Source organism: Gymnoscopelus microlampas, assembly GCF_963454915.1.
Source record: "Gymnoscopelus microlampas genome assembly, chromosome: 17".
NCBI classification, from domain to species: Eukaryota; Metazoa; Chordata; class Actinopteri; order Myctophiformes; family Myctophidae; genus Gymnoscopelus; species Gymnoscopelus microlampas.
The window spans coordinates 44817933-44842448 of NC_139954.1; the positions used below are offsets into that span (position 1 = coordinate 44817933).

The window sequence follows — 24516 nt, forward strand, 5'->3', positions numbered from 1 at the left end:
AGCTAGCGGACAGAGGAGACGAGCGTTTGGACGCGGCGGATTCACCTGCAAAAACGCTATTATCATATCAAACGCGCTCCTGTGTGTGTGTGTGTGTGTGTCTGTTAGTGGATATGGAGCTTTTTCCACGGGCGCAACACAGAGAAAGAGAGAAGAGAAGATGGATACGTGAAAAAAGAAAGAAAGAAAGAGAGAGACATGATGGTGTGGTGGTCTGGGATGGGCGCCGGTCATCATCATCGTCTCCCACTCTCCCCCCTCAGGAAGTATAACATCACGGACTGCAAAGCAAAGCGTCGTTGCTTTTTTTTTTTTAGCTGATGGACTCTTCTGAGGGACTGTTTTAAAATGGAGGATGTAAGATGTGCCCCCGTGGTGGGGGTGGGGGGTGGGTGGCAGGGCAGAGGAGGGGGGTGGGGGGGGGGGGGGGGGGGGGGGTTAGGTCAGGTGTGGTGTGGACTCTTCAGACCACCAGACTGACTGACCGAGGAGCCTGCATGGAGTCACTGCGGGCTGGCATTCTGAAGACGGCTGCTTTGGCCGTATTTGGAGTACAACATATGATCTGTGGCAGGTATGGTATGCACCTGTCAGTTGGTGTTTACACGTCTCTCCGGGGGGGGCATGATCGAGTGATCAAAGCGCTGTCCGCGAGTTACAGAAAATGTGTCTATGTGCTTTTGCTTAAAAGTCACTGTACTGTACGTACGGATGTACTGGCTTGTCCGTGTGAACCGGTGAGATTTGTCATAGTTTTATGAAGTAAAAAAAAACAAAAACATTTTAATAATAAATTATACATCTGTTTGGGCGGATGTAAGAAGGAAGAATCTGATCCAGCTGAAATCTGAGCCATCCCAATTGGCCTGGTTATTGTTGGCAGGAAGAAAAAAAAAAAGCTCCACACTCCCATACCTCCACTATTGATTTACTTAAACGGTAAAGTGGCCTGTTGTGAGAACGAGGAATGGTCATTGGTTGCTGTTAATCGACCCCTCGCTGCATTCAACCTCATCCTTTAGTGAGAGAGAGAGAGAGAAAGAGAGAGACAGAGAGAGAGCTAGAGAGAGAGAGAGAGAGAGAGAGACACCGGAGGTGCCCTTAGAGAGGAAGGTTTCCTCTCCCCGTGCTCCGCTAGCTGCCACCTGCACTCGGGGCTCTACGCCTCGCGAAGGAAGAGAAGAAAAAAAGCCCGTTCACACACACACAGCAGCCCAGTGTTGTTCAGCCCTGATGGATGTAACATACCTTCTCACGGCCACCTGCCCGGAACTCGTAGCTAAATAGCTGCTGCGGGGCTGGAGGCATAAAGTCATTCCCTGAAACAGCTGGAGGCATTTGTTTGCATAAAAGAGGCCATTCTTCTTCCACAGCCACTATCTGACTGGGGTAGAAAGAAAAAAAAAGAAAAGAGAGAAAAAAAAACTATAACAGGGGAGAGAAGATGACGAAACCTAAGGCTCAGCGGAGGGAGGGTAAAGATTAATGTGTCTTTGTGGAAACGCCTTTGCAGAGGAGGAGAGTGGGAAAGAGAGAGGGGGAAAGTGAAGAGAGAGAGTGTGTGTGTGTGTGTGTGCGTGTGTGTGTGAGAGAGAGAGAAAGAGAGGTGGGTGGGGGGGGGGGGCGCAGGCAGCAGAGAGTGAGTGGAGAGGTGGTCGTACGGTGAGGGGTATAAGGGGTGGTGTGGTGTGGGGGGGGTGGTGTGGGTGTGTGGGTGAGTGTTGTCACTGCTTTGTCTCCGGGCTCCATGAATGAGCACAAAGGATCGATCGGTGGAAGAGGTGACGGGCTCAGACAATGGACCTCTGGGAGATTAGCAGGTCGGAACGGCGGCGCTCAGGCGCACAATGGAGGTGCGGCAAAAAGACGGCAGCGGAAGGGTATAGCGCTCCATCAAAGATGTCACAGGAACAAAGCTGTGCTCTCCGGGATGCCACAGCTAAAAGTTTCTCTTTTTTAGCTTTTTTTTTTTTTTTTTTTTCCTACTTCTATGCTTGGTATATACTGTCACCAAACAAACCTGGAAAAAAAAACTAGAAAGTTTATTAAAAAGAAAAAAAAAAGACTAGGAACAAGAGACTGCACAGGTGGTGCGCGCGTATGAGTTACGCAATTTTTCGGGGGGGATAAAATGATCGCCGGCCCCTTCTTTCAGAAAACACGTCGGTGGTGGAGTGTATCCCCAGCCGGCTGTTCCTGCCCTCGCTGACATCTGCCACACTGCCAAGCCCATGTGACCTGGACAGGCAAACACTGGGATGAATTGCTTTTGTTTGGGGAGGTCACTGGCTTTTCTCTGTCCGCCGCCTCCTGCCCACCGCAGCACAGATGCAAAACAGAACCCGAACACACAAACACACACAACACACACACACACACACACACACACACAACACAGGGCCAAGTATCTAGAGCAACATACGTAAAGTGGTAAACAAAAGGTGGCGTAGTCTTCCACAAACATTTCTCTTCGACAGCTTGGCCGACGCTATAAATAGATGACGTGACTTTCGCTGTTGTGATTAAGAAAAAAAAAAAAAAAGAGTATACTGGGAGAAATGTTTTCTTATACAATTACCCTCCACATACTTGTGTGGGTTTTTTCTTCTCCTTTATTCGTCTTTAAAGTTTAAACACACAAAGTGAGAGTGAGCGAGAACAACTTTCTCTTTTTTCTCTCTCTCTCTCTCTCTCTCTCTTTTGGGAGGTGAAAGTAGAAATTATGCAAACTTGTCTTCATCTTTGCACACACACACACACACACACACACACACACACACACACACACACACACACACACACACAGCCTTCTTCCAAAGTCCTCCTCACTCTCTCTCTCCTCCGTGTGTTAGAGCGGGGTCAGAAATTCTTTCAGCGAAAAGGCAAAACCACCATTGTTGCGAAGCCCGGGGGTGGGGACAGAGAGGGGGGGGGGGGGCTGGCTAAATGGGGGGAGAGAGGACTGTGAGAGCGAGGGGGTTAAGACGTTGAGTGAGATCATATTATATCCAACGTATACCTAGAGACCACACAACGAGCATTCACGTCTCACTTTTCAGCCGTCTTTCTTTGCCGTCCTTCATTCTCTCGCTCGCTCTCTCTCTCTCTCTCTTTTTTTTTTGATCTGAGAGGGCATTACCCTGTCTGAACTCCCCCTAAATCCTTGTGGTCACACCTCTTATTAAAGAGGGGTTTTGTCCCACGCCCTCCACACCCCCACACCCCCCCACCCCCCCCCCCCCCCCCCCCTTTTGCTTGCTCTTGGTATTCAGCCCAGGTCAGCAGATTTCGGCCCAGCCCACCGTGGCTCCCCTTTTTAATTTGCACCTGTTGCGCAGTTGTCCGGGAGGCAAGTGCCCGAACCATACAGTCAGACAAAGATCATATTATGAACAGATATGCACAGCCTAATCTCCATGTACCCAAAGGGGAAGAGAGGAAAAACACACACACACACACACACACACACACACACGTGCACACGCGTGCGCACACACACACACACACATGCACGTACTCACACACTCGAGCAGAGACACACACACACACGCGCACACACACATGCACGCACACACACACACTCGAGCAGACACACACACACACACACACACACACACACACACACACACACACACACACACACACACACACACACACACACACACACACACACACACACACACACACACACACAGAGAATAGCTGTATTTCGTATTGGTTTTCCCTGGGAACCTGTGCAGAGGCTGGTATGTTGTATAGGATGTAAAGGTTTATGGTTGGAAATTGTCAAGGGGAACTAAATAATATCCCTCCTCCAATGAAGAGGAGGGAAAAAAAAAGAAAAACCCAGGCAATCGACAAGCAAAATGCCTCACTTTAGCCACTTCCCACTCACTCTCGGAGTTGGCAGTGGCCTCTCGAGATAAGGCGCATGAGAGCTTGTCGAAATATTGCTTTATTAGGCATACACAGAACTCAAAATGAACCTGAAAATTGTTCTCTTTTTTTTTTCTCCCACCCTCAGGGCCCTCTTTTCCTGCGTCTAGTTCCCATGATGTCATGGCTCTTTACTTTCCCTTTTTCTCCTCTTGTTATTCCTTCCACCCTCCCTCTTTCTTCTTTCAACGTTTTCCTTGATTTTCTCATGCACCTTTATCAGGGGGCAACTCTGCCACACACCGCAAGCGCCGGGGCATTTCATGGTTTACCAAGGCATGCCTCCTCACACACTGCAACCCCACCCACCCACCACCCCCGTATACACCCCACCCACCACCCCCCTACACCCCACCCACCACCCCCCTACACCCCACCCCACACACTCCGGATTCAGGCCCATACAGCCCATGAGTGGAGTTTATCCCATTGAGACCTGAAGCCGATTCTACATGTCTCCTAAATCTCAGTATTCTGAAAAAAACGTATGTTTCTATATCAGTGGTTCTCTAACTTTTTCATGTCAAGGACCCCCAAAATGATATGTATTTGGCCTTGGACCCCCATCAAAATATTTTGTTCCAGAGACCCCCCAGAAGCAAAGATTTGAGTTAAAAATGTTCGCTTTAAAAATATATATATTCAAAGATTTGCACACATTTTCACGATTTTTCAAAAATAGCAGATCTACAAGCTCGTAGCGCGGCACTCGGTGCCGCGCTATGAGCTTGTAGATCTGCTATTTTTGAATAGCCCAAAGTGTAAAATAACGCTTTTTTAGCTCAAATCTAAAAATGACACAGTTCCAGGTCTCAATGGGTTATGTTATCAGAGTTCAGAGATGTAATATTTACAAGGCCTTCCATTTCAGCCATGCTCCCCAGGGTGTCTGTCTGTCTGGGCTGCATGAACAAAACAAAAAAAAAAAGAGAGAGAGAAAAAAAAAGCTCCCCAACCTCTCAACCAAGGAATGTGACTTTCGCCTCCTTCTTACTTTTCGGGGCTGGTGCCACTAGAGTCTATATGGGGCGGATGTTGTTTTTGAAACCCTAACAGGCCCGGCTTTTGTTTGTGTCTTTGCTGCAGTGCTGAACTATGAGAATGTGGTGGAGACGGGCTCGGAGACGGACGAGGATGACAGGCCGCTGCTCTCGGAGGAGAACGGCCTCCTCGCCAACGGAGGAGGAGTCCGGGAGGAGGAGGAGGAGGAGGAGATGATGATGATGGTGGGGGGAGGAGCGGGGAGCCCTGCCGCCGCCGCCGCCGGCGTGCCCGCCCTGGAGGCCTCGCCCCGCGTGGGGCACGCCCTTCTGTCCTACCAGCGCGGCGGCCAGGAGGGGGCGACGACGGCGGAGGAGGGGGGGAGAGGAGGGGGGGACGGCCGACAGAACCACCACCACGCCTGGCGTCTGGAGGACGACGACCTCGGACACCTGAACGGCACTGGTGAGACACACTTTGCACCCCCGCGTCACATTGCACTGTGACACTGTGTGTTTGTGCGCATGTTTGTGCCAGGGACACACCCAGAAGAGAAGATTTGTGTTAAAAATAAAAAATAAATAAAAACACTTTCAAGATTTTTAACCCATTAAGACCTGGAACTTTGTCATTTTTTGATTTGAGCTAAAAAAACATTATTTTACACTTTGGGCTATTCAAAAATAGCAGATCTACAAGCTGATAGCACCGAGTGCCGCGCTATGAGCTTGTATATCTGCTATTTTTGAAAAATCGTGAAAATGTGTGCAAATCTTTGAAATATATATATTTTAAAGCAAACATGCTTAACTCAAATCGATGCTTCTGGGGGTCCTTGGAACAAAATATTTTGATGGGGGTCCACGGCCAAATACATGTCATTTTGGGGGTCCTTGACATGGAAAAAAGAACCACTGAAACCACTGAAAAAACTGTTGAATCCCCCAGAAGCAAAGATTTGAGTTACAAATGTTCACTTTTGTAACTCAAATCTCAAGATTTGCAAAAAAATTAAGATTTAAAAAAAAATAGCAGATCTACAAGCTCATAGCGCGGCACTCGGTGCCGCGCTATGAGCTTGTAGATCTGCTATTTTTGAATAGCCAAAGTGTAAAATTATGCTTTTTAGCTCAAATCTAAAAATGCGACACAGCTATCCCAGGTCTTAAAGGGTTAAGAAGGTCACAATGGAAGTGTGATGACCTTTGAGATACGACAGTACTCTTTACGTATTTTTTTAAAAGGCCCTTATCATCTCTCAGACGTGTATTTCATGAATCGTGTTATAGACACGTCACTGGAGTGCGATGACCCTGCAGAGCAAGCAGACAGTGACGTCACAGCAAGCCTGATTTATATTTAGTTGTTGTGCACCGGTGACACGTACCCGAAAAGATTTACAAGCCCACAACGTGTTGCGCCACGCACACGCCACCTTGTGGGCTTGTAGATCTGCTGTTTTGGCACAGCACCGGTGCACGACCGAGTATTATGTCTGGCATTAGTTATATAGCGCTTCTTGATTACGTGAGCATGTTAGAAGATAGCTGACTTCACGCTGCCATTGTTTGAGCCACGCAAGAAAGAAACCCATTCTCACTGTGTTTATCTAATATCTATCATCTCACTTGGGCATGAAGATGACTTCATGTTTGTTTGAATTAGAGTGATGCCCCTCATGGCCGATTTTTGGGTGTGATGCAGAAAAGTAAACAGCTTTTTATTTAACCACTTTATTAAACCAAATTCACAAATGTTCAAAAATAGCTGATCCACAAATATTTTGGAAAATGTTGAAAATGTTCTGCTATAATGACAGTGTACGTGGTTAACCCATTAAGACCTGGAACTGTGTCATTTTTAGATTTGAGATAAAAAGCATTATTTTACACTTTGGGTGCAAATCTTTGAATATATATATATTTTTTAGCGAATATTTTTAACTCAAATCTTTGCTTCTGGGGGTCCCTGGAACAAAATATTTTGATGGAGGTCCGCAGCCAAATACATATAATTCTGGGGGTCCTTGACATGAAAAAGTTAGAGAACCACTGATATAGAAACATACGTTTTTCAGAATACTGTTGAGATTTAGGAGACATGTAGAATCGGCCTCAGGTCTCAATGGGTTAAAATCGGAAGACATTGGCTGCATAATTGGCGATACCCTTATCGTAAAAAAATGTTTCAATGAAATGTCTCCATATAGAGGAGCTGTAGGGCCAAAATCAGCAGTTTGCTCTCACAGGCTGGTGCCATGTCGCTGCTTAACCCAAGCCCACCAACCTCTCTCTCACACGTATTCATCACACTACCACTCTTTAACACCCTTCTGTCTCTCCAACCTCTTCTGCAGTTCTCCCTCTCATTTATTTGCCTTCTTTTTTTTTCTTCTTTCATTATCCTGTCTGTGTGAAAGCCAGTAAACTGTAAACACTCGACTGTATCCTTGTTATTTTTTTTTCCCCCCTGGTATGTTTGGAAGAACAGAGCCGTAGTAGTATTGCAGAACAAAGCCTCGGCGACGGCGGAGCACAATATGTCAAAAAATATTTCATTTTGATTTGTGAAACAACAATACGAAGGCGGCTTCGTATTCTTTAAACGGACCCTTGTTACATGGCTCCATGCAAGCCGTATTGTTTGAACAACCTGTTCTAAAAATTCCTTGTAATTGGAGTTGAGACAGGAGTTAAGACTGGAGCTGAACCGAGAGGCGGGGGCAGACCTTAGCTCAACACCCTATAAATGGAACAGACCTATATCAATGATGGACAAGTTCCCCTTCTTCAAGCCTGTCAGCCAGGCCTCTTCAGACTTCTCCATTTTTACCTCCCCCCCCCCCCCCCCCCTTCTTCCTGCACTCATCTGCATCAGTGACAGGACAACCAGTGTCACCGGGGCCACAAAGACAAATACTTTTAATTAGGGACCAAACGGGATCGTTAAGGGGGGAGCCGGGCCCTTGCAGGACTCATTAACGGCTCCTAAATGAAATTTGGAGCTTTATGATGGCCATTTACATGCATAATAGGCCCCACCATTCTGGGGCTGCTTGACAGATACAGACTGCAGCAAGAACTCATGCGAGACACCCGGTTTAAAAAACGGATCGGCATCACCAATCCGTCTCCGCTAATGACCTAGCTAGCGCAGTGCGCGCACGCGCCGCTGAGCTGGGGAAATACTGCAGAGTTTTTTGAAAATTGAACGCAGGCCAAAGCTCAGAATGTAAATGAAAAGAGCATTAATGTCAGGAGCGTGGAGAGCGTTTCTCATATGATCATGATAATGATCATAGAGAAGCTGTAAAAGAAATCAATGCCAGATTAGCACATCTGCTACAGTTAGTTTGCTAAACTAGCAATTTAGTATCTAGGTCTTTTTCTAATGTGATTTGAACCGTCGGAGTGTTCAACCTTAAACATCGAAGGAAAATATGAAATCTGCACATTTGAAGCCGACTTGATTCATTTATGACTAAAGAAAGAAAATAGGCCCAGATGGCAACTATATAGGCTACTTTGCTGCTGTTTGCCAGTACAAACAACACTTTGATTTTGCAAAGAAAATCACCTCTTGGTTGAGAGAGCGGGAGCAGAGCTGTAACCATTTGTCTGAGACACATGAATCAAAATACTCCAGCCAGAGAGTTCAGCCGCATAAGCTCAGGCCATTTTTATTTTTGAACACCACACACACACACACACACACACACACACACACACACACACACACACACACACACACACACACACACACACACACACACACACACACACACACACACACACACACACACACACACACACACACACACTGTAAGCACCAGAGGTGGGGAGTAGAGCTATAAGCAAGGTAGTGAAAAGCAGAAGCGGTGCTTGGAGTGTGGCAGATTGACTCACACCGAGAATGCATAAAAGGTCGAAACAGGAGAACCACAAACAGAACTGAAATGCTCATTTCACCGTCCACCTCCATCTTGTGTCTCTCGAGGAAAGAAACAAAAAGAGAGAGAGAGAGAGACTGAAAAACACAATGAGCCTCCATTTTATATGCCATGTACTGTACTGTACAACAGTGTAAGTGCTGTGTGTGTGTGTGTGTGTGTGTGTGTGTGCGTGAAGGAGGGGTTGACTGAAAATAGACTGACACTTGAGTACAGTGTGTAGATTCTACGACAGCGGTTCAGGGCGTGACTCACATGCTTTTGTCCCGTTGTTTCGCCGCTCTGAGACAAGTAACCCACAAAAAGCCCCCATGTTAGGAGAATGGCACTAATTGTAAAGTGTCTGGCATCGATTCTCCTCCCAGTGTTTTCCATCAGAGAGGAGAAGCCACATGTTTCTTTCATTGGCGTGAGGCGTTTAGTGTGCCACCATTTTATTTTATCTGTGCGGTAGAGACTGTGAGCGACAACTCCTGTGAGGTAATAGCGGCAGTTTAAGCCCAGGGTGTCATTCATTCTTTTTTTATATATTTTGCTTTCAAAGGAACACACTTTTAAATCTGTGTCTAAGTGTGGACAGCTATTGTTCTCATGCCTAAACTTTCGTCATTAAGCTACTTCATTCTCCTTCATGTTATAAACCCCAATCCAACTTTACAGTGCATTACAGATTCAGTGGCTAAGATGGTATAGAGGCCCACTGTACAAATGGTTGCACTGTATACCAAATCATTTGTTTTAAGTTGTTATTTTCTAGCTATTTTCTAGCTTTGTCAAGCTGCCTATATTTTTAGGTGTGATGTTTAAGGTGAAATAAAATAAGTATTTTTTTTACTGTTCTAATATTACGTCACTATGTCAATCACACAGTACAAAGAATAGCAATAACTGGACTTTTTTTTCTTTTTTTACAATTTCTTTTTTCCTTTTTCCTACTCTCTTCTGCAGTGTTTCTCAAAGTGGAGTCAGCAAAAGTAGTTAATATTGCACAAAATCAGTTCAAACACTTTAATTCAATGTTATTCTTTGGCTATTTGAAACTAGCCGATTTATAGCTTGTAGATCGGCTATTTTATGTATTTATTTTATTTTAACTTGGGAAATTGTGAAAATGTTTGAATCATTTTGAATATTTTTCAACACAAATCTTCTCTTGTGGGGGTCCCCTTCTTGCACAACATATTTTTGATTGGGTCGGTTGGGGGGTCCGTGGTCAAATACAGATCTATCTGGGGGTCCTTGACATGAAAGGATATACTGCTCAACTGTGCACACACACACACACACACACACACACACACACACACACACACACACACACACACACACACACACACACACACACACACACACACACACACACACACACACACACACACACACACACACACACACACACACACACTGTGCTGTTTGGTTGAACCTTGGCTGTTATTTTGCTTATACAGGGTTTCATTAAAATGTGTAAATTATCCCTGTCCTTCACTCGTAACGATAGCATCTGACCTCAGTGTGTTTAGGATAATATCTTGTGACTTGTCTCTGAGTCATGAAAGGACTATTAAAGCTGAGAACACACACACACACACACACACACACACACACACACACACACACACACACACACACACACACACACACACACACACACACACACACACACACACACGCGGAGGCGGTTCCTGTTTAACACTCTGCTATATGAGGAAGGAAGTTTTGAAAAGTGACCTGCAATGCAACCAGGAGGTGAGAGGAGTGAACAGCCCTCTCTCCACCCCATCACCGCCTCTCTCTCCCCCCACACACACACACACACACACACACACACACACACACACACACACACACACACACACACACACACACACGCCCCTCTATCGCGGGCGGTGGTGTTGGTGGTGGTGGGGGGGGGGGGGGGGGGGGGGGGGGGGGTTTGTATATCCCTCCTTTGAAGGGGAAGCTTATGATACTTGTGACTCCTGTTGAGGAGTCACATGAGAAGGCCCAGGAGGAATAAACACAATAGGCACAGTATATGTACACCCCGTTGGCCTGCCTATCCCTCATTATGTGGAAAATACCTCCACATTATGATGGAAAGAAGTCGTGCTTGTTAGCACGAATTGTCCCGCGCGCGGGCCCACCGCGGCATTCCAGTTGACTTAGCCTGGAGTGTTGCGTTGCGGTCATACGGTCAATTCAGCGACAGAAACCCGCGTTAAGCCATTGAGACCTGAAGCCGATTCTACATGTCTCCTAAATCTCAACAGTATTCTGAAAAACGTATGTTTCTATATCAGTGGTGCTCAATCTTTTTCATGTCAAGGACCCCCAAAATGATATGTATTTGGCCACGGACCCCCATCAAAATATTGTGTTCCAGGGACCCCCCAGAAGCAAAGATTTGAGTTAAAAATGTTCGCTTTAAAAATATATCTATTCAAAGATTTGCACACATTTTCACATTTTTTTCAAAAATAGCAGATCTACAAGCTCGTAGCGCGGCACTCGATGCCGCGCTACGAGCTTGTATATCTGCTATTTTTGAATAGCCCAAAGTGTAAAATAATGCTTTTTTAGCTCAAATCTAAAAATGACACAGTTCCAGCTCTTAATGGGTTAAGCCCTCTGATTTATACCTACAGCTGCACACACCCTGTGTGTCGCGCGCCGGAAGTACTGTAGCAGATCTACAAGCTCACAGTATAGCATCGCGCCCGGAACTCATTGTGAGTTTGTAGATCTGCTATTTCCGGCAGGCATATAGCGTCCGAGCGAGTGTAAACGCAGGAATTAGGCTGCGGTTTGGACTGAGTGTTGATTAAATTCTCCCCTCTCTCTCTCCCCTCTCTCTCCGCTCCTTCACAGATGAAAGGAAGGACGAGTATGAACCTTTGGGGCCTGAGGGATCTCTTCACGCAGTGGGAAACGGTACAGGTAAGCCCTCAACGCTACACTACTCCCATCCCCTGTTAGTTGTGTCGGACAAAATACTCAACCCCAGTGCACTTAAACCCATTGAGACCTGAAGCCGATTCTACATGTCTCCTAAATCTCAACAGTATTCTGAAAAACGTATATGTTTCTATATCAGTGGTGCTCAATCTTTTTCATGTCAAGGACCCCCAAAATGATATGTATTTGGCCCGCGGACCCCCATCAAAATATCTTGTTCCAGGGACCCCCCAGAAGCAAAGATTTGAGTTAAAAATGTTCGCTTTAAAAATATATACGTTCAAAGATTTTCACACATTTTCACGATTTTTCAAAAATAGCAGATATACAAGCTCATAGCACGGCACTCGGTGCCGCACTATGAGCTTGTATATCTGCTATTTTTCAATAGCCCAAAGTGTAACATAATGCCTTTTAGCTCAAATCTAAAAATGACACAGTTCCAGGTCTTAATGGGTTAATATTACTCAACTCGAAGGCTGCTCTGTCAAATTTGTACTTATAAATTAAAGTACTGCAGTATTTGCTTTTAAAAATACTTAAGTATTCAAAAGTACAAATTACATTTTCCCAAAATCTTAATAATAGTAAAAAAAAAAAAATGCACATCTTCAAGCTCACAATGCGTGGTGAGCTTGTAGATATGCAGCAGACCAGCAGCAGTGTGAAATAGCAAGCTGGGATTACTCGCCAAAGCTACTGATGCAAGTCATTCAGGTGATTTACGTAACAGGAAACTCTGACTCGCACACGGTCAGGGTTCCATGTGAGATAAGGCAACTCCCGCACTGCAATATACTGAGTGTTAATTACTTAACCCATTAAGACCTGGAATTGTGTCATTTTTAGATTTGAGCTAAAAAGCATTATTTTACACTTTGGGCTATTCAAAAATAGCAGATATACAAGCTCGTAGCGCGGCACCGAGTGCCGCGCTACGAGCTTGTAGATCTGCTATTATTGAAAAATCGTGAAAATGTGTGCAAATCTTTGACTATATATATTTTTAAAGCGAACATTTTTAACTCAAATCTTTGCTTCTGGGGGTCCCTGGAACAACATATTTTGATGGGGGTCCGCGGCCAAATATATATCATTTTGGGGGTCCTTGACATGAAAAAGATTGAGCACCACTGATATAGAAACATACGTTTTTCAGAAAACTGTTGAGATTTAGGAGACATATAGAATCGGCTTCAGGTCTCAATGGGTTAAGCCCTATTTTCTCTTTCTTTTTTGTTTGTTTATGTTTTATTTAATTTTTCTTTAGGAGACCACAGAGACTACAGCACAAAAAATAAAAAAATAAAGAGAGAAAAAAAGAAAACAAACTAGCACAATACACATACAAAACAGACATACAAACCATCCTTACTCACACTTATCCGTTGCTATACATAATTACATCAACTTAGCTTGTCCAATAATGGTTCAGTTCTTACATACAGGTCACTCTAAGGTGGTCTTAAGCCCTATTTATAAAAAATGTGAGCTTGTAGATCTGCTATTTTGTCCATAATGACATGCCCAAAATAGGGACGCCAGGGTTTAAAGTGTTTAAGTCTGAGAGAGTGACAAAAATGGACCCTGTAAGAAGAGTCCATTGTTGCGCTCTGAGAGTCAAATTAACGCTCAGGATTTTTACTGAATCAAAGTGAGCGAAAGGAAACATTTGTAAGTTGAGCAGGAGTGCAGCGCAAATAGCATTTTGCCACCAAATTGAGTTTTGACCCAAATCTCATTTGTTTGGTTCATGTACTTTCAAATTGGTTTACAATGACACAATAAATTGTCCGTTGGCCCGTCCAGCGACTCATAACATTATGTCTGCAGTGCGGTCTAGCGGAGGAGCATCTTATAAGCGAAACTTTCATAGAGCGAGGGTTCTAACTGCTCAAAACAGTGACGTTAGGACTGTAAAGTGTAAACGTCTGCATGCAAGCGTGCAGTAAAATGGAATCGACACAGCCATAACATATCTTCAGCGGATTACACAGTTCGGTACGCGATACAGTATGTTTGTGATGTGTCCTCGTTAACTCCTATCTGATTTCTAATCACATTTAGTGTTTGAGAAATGTCAAGAAAAATCCCCTGCGAAATTGACGAATCCTGGCAATCTAATTGTGTCTTAATCGAATTGCAGCTACACTGAGAAATATTTAAGTGAAATGTTAAAAGGCCTTTTTTTTCTCTCTCCTCTCTCCCCCCCAAACCTCAAGATGGTTCACTTAACAGCGGTGCATCACTTAATAGTGGAATTATCTCTTATCTATTATGTTATTTTTCTTTGTAGAAAACCATTACAGAATATCGTTAATGGTTAACTTGAATGTATACACCCTCGCTAAGTAGCTCCCTAATGGTTTCCTCTGTGGTCTGCATCACAATTAGACCAGATCTGTTTTTCTCCGGACCATGTTAACGTCCTTCAAGTCGGGTGGGGTCGGGGTGGGTGGTGGTGGGGTGGTGGCCTAGGGGGACTTAACTTATCGGCCTCTGACATTTCCCCCCCATGTTTCCTGTCTGTTTCCAGTCAAGGGACGCGAAGGTGCGTCGGAGCTGGACGAATACTTCTTAAAGCGCAAGCTGGACGAGAGCGAGGGCCACTCCGTCAGCATCGCCGAGTACCTGCAGCGCGGAGACACGGCCATCATTTACCCAGAAGCCCCGGAGGAGGTGACGCGGTTGGGCACGCCGGAGGCCATCGGTCAAGACGAAAATGGTAAACAGTCTAACAGTTCAGACCAAAAGACTCGAAAGTTCAGAGTGGGGTCCGGGGACCCCCAGGGGTATTTGGGGGGGTTCCAGGGGATCCCCAGCAAAATGTGTTAATATAGCATCACAATCATTTTAACCACTTTAACCTTCTATACTTTTGGCTATTCAAAAATAGCAGATCTACAAGCTCATAGCGCGGCACCGAGTGCCGCGCTATGAGCTTGTAGATCTGCTATTTTTTGAAAAATCTTGACATTTCGGGCAAATCTTTGAATATATATTTCTTTAAAGCGAACATTTGTAACTCAAATCTTTGCTTCTGTGGGGGTCCCTGGAACAAAAATATTTTGAGATGGGGGTGTCCGCGGTTAAATAGGCTACATATCATTTTGGGGGTCCTTGACATGAAAACGTTTGAGAACCACTGGTCTAAATCACCCTTTAAAGGCTGAAATCACCAGGCAGCACTTTGACTCATGCACAGGAAAACTTCCGTGACATTTCACCCATTGACACATGGCCCATATGGGCCCAGCGATGCTCCCCCGACCGTCCTAGACCAATTAGCATTACGACATTGTTTGTTCCTACCATTTATACTGGATCTGGAGCCAGCCCACTGGGTTAAAGTTGACACGTCCAGAACACCTACCAAGAAGGCAAACATTACAGAGAGCACAGTACATTATAAAAGAAGTGTGGCTTAAACCCATTAAGACCTGGAACTGTGTCATTTTTAGATTTGAGCTAAAAAGCATTATTTTACACTTTGGCTATTCAAAAATAGCAGATATACAAGCTCATAGCGCGGCACCGAGTGCCGCACTACGAGCTTGTAGATCTGCTATTTTTGAAAAATCGTGAAAATGTGTGCAAATCTTTGAATATATATTGTTTTAAAGCCAACATTCTTAACTCAAATCTTTGCTTCTGGGGGGTCCCTGGAACAACATATTTTGATGGGGGTCCGCGGCCAAATACCTATAATTTTGGGGGTCCTTGACATGAAAAAGATTGAGCACCACTGATATAGAAACATACGTTTTTTTCAGAATACTGTTGAGATTTAGGAGACATGTAGAATCGGCTTCAGGTCTCAATGGGTTTAAACGGGAATTCACGAGGTGTTGCAAATTCAACAAAATGCACAGCCACTGACGTGTGTTTCTCACCCAAAAAAAAAAGCCCAGCCCTCTGTGTGCATCTGTGCAAATACACTCCATCTTATTGTGCACTTCATCTTATCGTGCATGGCCCCGCGCCCCGGCCCTCCTGCCCCCCCCTTAATTCTGTCCTGCAATAAGCATGCTTAGTTCTACCTCACATTCAACACAGGAAATAGATTTTTTTTCACCGCTCATTATTCCGCTAAGCTAATACACTTTACGTTTCCCAGTTCTCATGCATGGGGGGTGTATATTTCTGTTTATTATTGCCTGAAGGGGGGAAAGTGAACCCTGAGGGGGGGGGGCGGGCCGGCCAGGCCATGCACAGACACAGACACAAATGGCACGGGGGGGGGGCACTTCTTCTTCTTCTTCTTCCCGTGTTACACTACCGCAGACAGGCCGCTTGGCTCGCTGCCCATTAGGGCTCCATTATAGCCGACCCCGCTGACCCCCAGGCCCTCCTCTGGTCCCTCTCCACCCCCCCCCCCCCCCCCCCCCCCCCCCGCACCCCCCCCCCCCTCTGCACAACAGACCTGCCACCTGGCACTCCGGACGATTTCGCCCAGCTCCTGACCTGCCCGTACTGCGACCGCGGCTACAAGCGTCTGACGTCCCTCAAGGAGCACATCAAGTACCGCCACGAGAAGAACAACGAGGAGGGGGGGGGCGGCGCCGTCCCCTGCCCCCTGTGCTCCGAGACCTTCCCCCACCGCACGCAGCTGGAGCGCCATATGGCCACGCACAAGCCAGGGAGAGATCAGGTACGGAGTGTGTGTGTATATATATATATATATATATACGACCGCGGGGATGATGATGATATTCTGTTTCTTTCTTGCTTTCTTTCTTTCTTTCTTTCTTTCTTTTTCTTTCTTTCTCCCTCTTCTTAACCCTTTAAGACCTGAGGCCGCGTCTAAAGAAAATCTAAATCCTAAAAAAAATTTGGAAAAAAATATAAAAAAATAATTTTCACGATTTTTCAAAAATAGCAGATCTACAAGCTCATAGCGCGGCACTCGGTGCCGCGCTACGAGCTCGTATATCTGCTATTTTTGAATAGCCAAAGTGACATAGATGCGTTCCAGGTCTTAATAGGTTAATCCGCTCTTACTTTTCTCCTCCATTTGATCGGTGTGTTTTTTCTTTCTTTTTTCTTTTTTCTTCTTAATCAGTCCTTTCACACCGGCGGGTTGCGACACGCACCGTTTCCAACACACTGCCCCTTTCTTCATTTTTCTCCCTTTTTTTTCTTTTATTAAAAGAAAATAATTTCTAATTAGGGTGTCTTTAATGGTTTCCTCATGGCTTGTGCGGAATTGCATTATTCCTCCCCGAGTTAATGATTGGATTCATTCCCCCGTAGCTGTCATTTTCTCCCGTTGTAACAACTTCAGTTTCATGCTCCTTGTTCTCTCTTTTTTCTAAAACACACGGCGCCCCCATTATTTGGACAAAAACGTTCCAAAAAATGTCAACGATAAAAATAAAAATAAAGATTATATATATATTTTTAATATTTCAGGTTAAATTTCAAAGAATTCATCTTTTATCCCCTAAACTTACAAAATGTTCAAAAAACTGCGAAAATAGCCAAACCTACAAGCTCACAACGCGTCGCATTGCGACACACTGTGAGCTTGCAGATCGGCTTTCTGTCATACAATGAAGTATATACGGCTTGAGTGGTTAAAGAAGAGGAAAAAAAAGCAAAAGGAAAGTAAGACCCTGTACTGCTTGTTAGCAGCTGCATTATGTTGTTCTCCCCCAAGCTTCCGCCTACAGTGAAGCATGCGTGGGATGTGCAAAGCATATTGACTACCCCGGGCCATCTGACTTTTTACATCAGCTGTTGCTGGAACTGGAAGTGGAACAGATTTGATTAGAGACTAGCACTAATAAAGATAGTGCTAGATATATAGGCCATTTCCTATCATTTTCAAACTTTGATTTCTTTTTTTTCTTTTTTTCTGCAGAGGAGGAAAAGCCTTTTTTTTTTTTTTACACAATCTCAATAGTAGCAGTTTGGGGGGGGAGTACAAGCTATAAAGAAATAGCCTTTTCTTCTTCGATGCAGTCCAAAATGGACCGGTGTTGCCTCTTTCCTGCCCTTCCCCGTCCAAAACTCATATTAGACCATGTAAATAAGCAGTGAATCATTCAATTTTCCAATTATACTGTGATTATAATGAGATTTCCTGAGTTAAGCCTGTCAGCTTCGGACCTCAAATTTGCCTGAGCTCACCGTAACAGAAGCAGTAAGTTGCTTTAGCCCCCCCCTTCACCCCCCTTCACCTGACCCCCCCACCCCTCACCCCCCCCTTTCCTCTCCTTCTCGCTGCCTTAAACAGGAGCAGATGGTCTTTTCCCCTCAGCGATCTGGAGTATCATAATCCCCAAATGACTCTAAGTGCTTGTTTATTTGTGTACTTCCTCCTAGTTAAATAGTTAAAGGAAGACCGAGCTCGAGGTCATGTGACTATGCCGTGTGCCTAATTTATGCTCCGTTGTGCGAATGGCGACGTATTCGCTGCGCGCGACGAAAATAGCCAATTTGCAAACTCACGATGCAATTGCGGACGCGACACAGTCGTACGCAGAAAAAAAGCATAACTCAGGCTTCAGTGCAAGGACCCTAGCTAGCTCAGAGGCACACACACCGATTTTCTGTGAATTCAGACAGAATTGTCTTCCAGCATGTTTTATTATGACCCTGTATGCTAAGAAGAAATGAGTCTCTGCTTATCTGGTTATCTGTTGTTTTTTTCTTTCTTACCTTTCCCTAGAAGATTTTTGACCTACACATTTTTATCAAAATAAATCCATATTCCTATTTCTAGCTCGCATGCATATCATTCAACACATGCTAAATAAGCAAAGAAGGGATTTTTTGATTTGTTTGTTTGTTTAACCACTCGACGTTAACACCTCCCACTCTAAACTTTTTTCGCATTTGCTTGGGGGACTGTGTTGCCCTTTTCAATGTGTTCTCTTTTTTTGTTTGTTTGTTTATCTCTACTTATTTGAAATGCAAATGGAGGAAAGGCACCTACACTAAAGTGTTACCTTTGAACAAAGTCAACCCACGCGTTTTTTTTCAGAATGCCACGATGAATGGGTTGCTTTATCAGTTAGATTACGGAATTTAGATGCAAAATCAAAGCTCATATTTTGGGGGCCTTTTGTGCGTAACGGTACTGGGGCTGAATTATACAATATACATGTAAATGTAACTCATTATATTCTTTTCACTGTGAATACCTTGTAATCTCCACCACTGTCTGTTAAGAAACTCCTACTCTTTCTTGATCGGGTGGTGCTGATATGAAAAACTCCTGTATATGTATTTATTTATTCATTTTTGCAAATGTTTTCTTCTCTCACAGCCTCAGCTACTGAACGAGGGTGCCGGCAACCGCAAGTTCAAGTGCACCGAGTGTGGAAAAGCGTTCAAATACAAGCATCACCTGAAGGAACATCTCCGCATTCACAGTGGTGGGTATTATGTATTATTAACAAGGGACTGGGACAGCCTTTGTCCCCGTTTCGGAATGTATTCAAATGACTGGACCGCGTGCACAGTAAAATTGATAGTGTTCCTTTTTGGCCTCTGTCTGTAAATGACTCATTCCATTTTAGAATAGCTCACTAGACCTTGTTTCGTAACTGACTAATTCAGCCATATGGATGGAGCCATAGCTCATCAAGCTGAGAGCCGAATGGAAACTGAATAGAAATAGAAATGTTCACACATGATGATTGGCTCTTGTGCTCTCATAAGGTTCCTTATATGCTCCAATTAACTATACACAATTTTGTCTCTGTCCTTTTAGCTTTTTTACTTACTTTTTCATCTCGTAGTAATGAACTAATCCTGTTTCATTATATAGAATTGATACCAAATAGCTCTGGTATAATTGATGTTATTTAATGTTATTACTATATTGACATGGTACAGTGATTCACGCAACAAAGCACCATCTCCAGGGACGTGCACAGATAGACTCTAGGTGGTGCTAGGGCACCTGCCCTTTGCCCTCTTGGCCAGAAGTGCCCTTTTGAAAAAAAGTTTACAGCAGGGGTCTTCAACAGGGGGTCCGGGACCCCTAGGGGGTCCTCAGAGTTACTACAGGGGGCCCGCCAAACCTTTATGTGATATGATTTTTCTTTTTACCATAACCACTCGAATCCTAGCATCCCTTTTCTGAGGAGAACTTTAGCCAAAAATAGCAGATCTACAACGCTTGTAGATCGGCTATTTTTGGCAAAGAGGTATAGGTGTAGAGGGAAAAAAGAGCAGACCAAGTAAACAATAAAAAGTATAATTTACTTGAGCACCTGCCCCTCAAAATGTCTGTGCACGCCACTGACCATCTCAGCACACACATTTTATTTACAAAAAGCTCGAGTATAACAAATGCTTTATATTTTGTGTTTGTTCAGGTGAGAAGCCGTACGAGTGCTCCAACTGCAAGAAGCGGTTCTCCCACTCCGGGTCCTACAGTTCCCACATCAGCAGCAAGAAATGCATCGGCCTGATCGCCGTCAACGGACGAGTGCGCAACGGAAACGGCGCCAAGCCCGGCTCCTCCCCCAACTCCACCACCTCCTCCCCGGGCAGCCCGGCTCTGGCCCAGCTCCGCCACAAGCTGGAGAACGGGCGGCCGATGGGCGGCGCGCAAGACCAACAGAGCCACCTCGACAACATCAAAGCGGAGCCGATGGACTTCAACGACTACCGGCTACTGATGGCGTCTCAGCACGGCTTCGGGGGACACGGGGCTTACATGAACGGAGCCGGCGGCGGGCGCGGGGGAAGCCCCCTGCACGGGATCCACAGCTCCTCCCAAAGCCCCCTGCAGCACCTAGGAGGCATGGGGCTGGACCTCCCCTTGCTCGGCTACCCGGGCTCCCTGGGGAACAATCTGAGCGAGGTGCAGAAGGTCCTCCAGATCGTGGACAACACGGTCTGCCGGCAGAAGATGGACGGGAACCCGGAGGAGATCTCTAAGCTCAGGGCCTACATGAAGGAGCTGGGAGCCCAGATGGAGGAGCAGAAGCTGGCTCTCTCCTCCCCGCGGGCCGGCTTCCAGGTGGTCGGCCACGGCAGCCCCACCAAGAGCATCATCGACTACACGCTGGAGAAGGTCAACGAAGCGAGGAGCCTGATCGACGACCACAAGAGGCAGATGGACATTAAGAAGGAGAAGCCCAACCACTCTGTGGATTTCGGCGGCGAGGACAAGTCCCACGACGGACAGGCCCAGTTCTTGCCCTTCTCTTGCCAGTACTGCAAGGAGACGTTCCCCGGGCCCATCCCGCTGCACCAACACGAGCGATACCTGTGCAAGATGAACGAGGAGATCAAGGCGGTCCTCCAGCCCACCGAGAGCAGTTCTACCGGCCGCAGCAGGGGGGCGATGCCCTCAGAGCAGCAGGTCACGCTGCTCTCCAACGCTCTGTCAGAGAGGGGCTCCTCCAGCCCCATCAACCCCTTCAAGGACCACGTCTCGGTGCTCAAGGCCTACTTTGCCATGAACACCGAGCCCAACTCGGAGGAGCTCCTGAAGATTTCCATCGCCGTGGGCCTCCCTCAAGAGTTTGTCAAGGAGTGGTTCTCCCAGTGGAAGAACCAAAACCACCACGGAAACAATCTGAGGAAAAGGTCACCGCCGCACGACCGCAGTGGCCATGACATCAGCCACGGCCTGAACCGCTCGCCCATGTCTTTGGCACATCAGCAGGCCATGTCGATCTCTGCCACAGATTTACACGGAGGCTCTGCCAACGGCGACGTCTCCCACAGACTTTCAAAGGCCAACCACCAGTTTACAGCCAACAGGCAGACGGGGGACAAACCACTAGACCCCATGGACCACTTGAGGAGCAGCACTCCGTCGCCCCTCAACCTCTCCTCTACTTCTTCGAAAAACTCCCAGAGTAGCTCTTACACTCCAAACAGCCTGGCGTCCGAGGATGCCCACGGGGACAGCCCGCTGGACCTGTCCCTGCCAAAACACATGTCACACGGCAAGGGCATCTCCGTGGGGGAGAAGCGGCCCAGACACAACGGTTTCATGGTCGAGCGCAACGGGGAGGCTCCCATGAGGGAACAGGGGAACGGGCCGCTGGCCCTGGTCAACATCAAGAAGGAGTTCCTCAGCTCCGACGGCCACGCCGGAGGAAACGGCGGCCACCACCACCACCAGCTGCACGAGAAGAGCACCAGTCCCATTTTCGGGATCAACCCCTTCACCGGCGGCCACATGTACACGTCCCTGCCGCCCCACGGGGCCTTCCCTCCGCAGGCGTTCATGTCGGCCCAGGCCAGCATCGGAGGCCTCAGGCCCTACCCGGGCCTGGACCCCATGAGCTTCCTGCCGCACATGGCCTATACTTACGCCACCGGGGCGGCCACGTTCGCCGAAATGCAACAGAGGAGAAAGTACCAACGGAAACCGGGTTTCCAGGTGAGGCACTCGATGTGCAATCAATCACATTCTGCATTATAACAGTCTCCAGGGTTGCCAGATCTGCTTATTATAATTTCCCCGCAAGATTTTATTTGAAAATAGCAGATCTACAAGCTCACAACGCGTCGCATCGCGACGCGTTGTGAGCTTGTAGATCTGCTATTTTCAAATAGCTGATGTATATGTTAAAGTGCATATGTGGCCCATAGTTGCTTCTTTTGGGCTGGTTTTCCTAGACCTGGTTGCTTGTTTCTCTCACAAAATCTGGCAACACTGACAGTGTCCTGCCATTACAAGCAATGTGTTTTCATTCCAAAAATATACATTTTTTCGTACGTTTTCTAAGTTTCTTTCAGTTTTTCTACTACCATGAAAACCGAATATTCTCTTCTCGACGGTTGGAGGATTTAAAAAGATGACTGTTTTGTCTCGAGATAATTCAATTAGCCGTGTTTACACTGTGGCTGCGTATTATGTAAATATAATCACAGCGAAACTCCACAAACACAAGAATTTAAGATGTCCCATATGTTACCCTGTCTTCTTCTGGCTCAAGGGGACTTAACCCAGGTGGGGCCCGCTAAGCTCTGTCCAGACTAGGGATCATAGAGGTGCATGGTGGAGGTAGAGGAGGAGGGGTGGAGGGGTGCAACAGTTAACCCATTAAGACCTGAGGCCGCGTCTAAAAAAAATCAAAATCCTAACAATTTTTCGGAAAAAAATATTTAAAAAATATTTTCACGATTTTTCAAAAAATAGCAGATCTACAAGCTCATAGCGCGGCACTCGGTGCCGCGCTATGAGCTTGTATATCTGCTATTTTTGAATAGCCAAAGACATCTAAAGTGACACAGATGCGTTCCAGGTATCAATGGGTTAATCAAACTCATCAATTTTATCAATTGTATAAAATAGTCGATTTTGGAGGAACATTTTAAAATGTGTTTTTTTTTTCTTTCTTTTTTCTTTACATTTATTGGGGGCATTTCATTATAGGCAAAAAGTCCAAAATACCAAAATTGGATCGAAAAGCTTACATCACGTTGCATCACAATGCATTGTGAGCTTGTAGATTGGCTTTTTATTATTATTTTTTGCACTACACCGTTATTCCATGAAATATGAAATACAGTATATCTTAGGTGGGTTTTCGATTGATTGATTGAATATTTTATTGGGCAAAAAAATGTAAACATCACAATTACATTTATAATACTTTGTCTAAAAGGTCCGTCCAAAAGAGTCCTTGCGGTCTTGTTTCCATTGGGGTCCTTGGTATTCAATTCATAGACACATATATAGTAGCAACCAAACAGTTCAAACACCAACACAAAATACAGAGAAAATAACACTATTATGTACAAACAAAACAAAGATGCATAAACCCGGTAAACAGACTAATTGATGTTGATATTTGATCAATAAAATTAATGATATATATATATATTTACTTGATTATTCCATTCATCAACAAAAAGTAATCTGTAATAAAATAATGGCTATAGTCGCAGCCCTATAGGAAGGTGTGCCAGGGTGTGCGGAGGTGACCGTTGTGGATTCTTTTGACACGTCCTCTTGTCCCGCGCAGGGGGAACTACTGGACGGCACCGCAGACTATCTGTCAGGCCTGGAGGACCTGACAGACGCCGACTCGCTCCTCTCGCGGAAGAAGATTAAGAAGACAGAAAGTGGTATGTACGCGTGTGACTTGTGCGACAAAACATTCCAGAAGACCAGTTCCCTCCTAAGACACAAATATGAGCACACAGGTATATAACATTTGGACACTTCTTTTTTACCCCACCCACCCCCCCCCCCCCATATGCTTTTATGCCCTTCTCCTCTTCCTCATATTTTTTATGTCTTCGGAGCGATCTTTTTTTCCCCCTCTTCACTTTTTCCATTTTTTCTTTCTTTTTTTTTTTTGTCACTTAGCACCCCCCCCCCCCCCCCCTTGTAGCTCTTACAGTTTTACAGTGGTGGAAAGTAACTAAGTACATTTACTTAAGTACTTGTACTTTACTTGAGTATTTCCAATTTCCAATACTTTTACTTCTACTCCACTACATCTCAGAGGCAAATATTGTAATTTTACTCTACTACAATTATTTGAAAACATTAGTTACTTTTCAGATATAAATTATTATATCATAAAACACACATTAACCACTTTAGCCCTATTTTATACCTAGGCTATTTGAAAATAGCCGATCTACAAGCTCACAACGCTTGTAGATCTGCTATATTTAAAGATTTTAGTACTTTTACTTTTGGTACTTTAATGTTTTAATTCTGGACTTCTACTTGTAACTGAGTATTTCTATATTGCATTATT

The 24516-nt window shown here is 45.4% G+C and overlaps 1 protein-coding gene across 1 annotated transcript in view; it reads left to right on the plus strand.

Moving 5' to 3' along the window:
* Positions 1-24516, plus strand: part of zeb2a (zinc finger E-box binding homeobox 2a) — a 74160-nt gene that overhangs the window by 44173 nt on the left and 5471 nt on the right. The window contains exons 3-9 of the mRNA XM_084083752.1: positions 5023-5382; positions 11735-11803; positions 14358-14546; positions 16243-16472; positions 19095-19203; positions 20152-22178; positions 23770-23950. Of these exons, the coding sequence (XP_083939878.1) occupies positions 5023-5382; positions 11735-11803; positions 14358-14546; positions 16243-16472; positions 19095-19203; positions 20152-22178; positions 23770-23950 (3165 nt within the window). The remainder of the gene's footprint in view (positions 1-5022; positions 5383-11734; positions 11804-14357; positions 14547-16242; positions 16473-19094; positions 19204-20151; positions 22179-23769; positions 23951-24516) is intronic.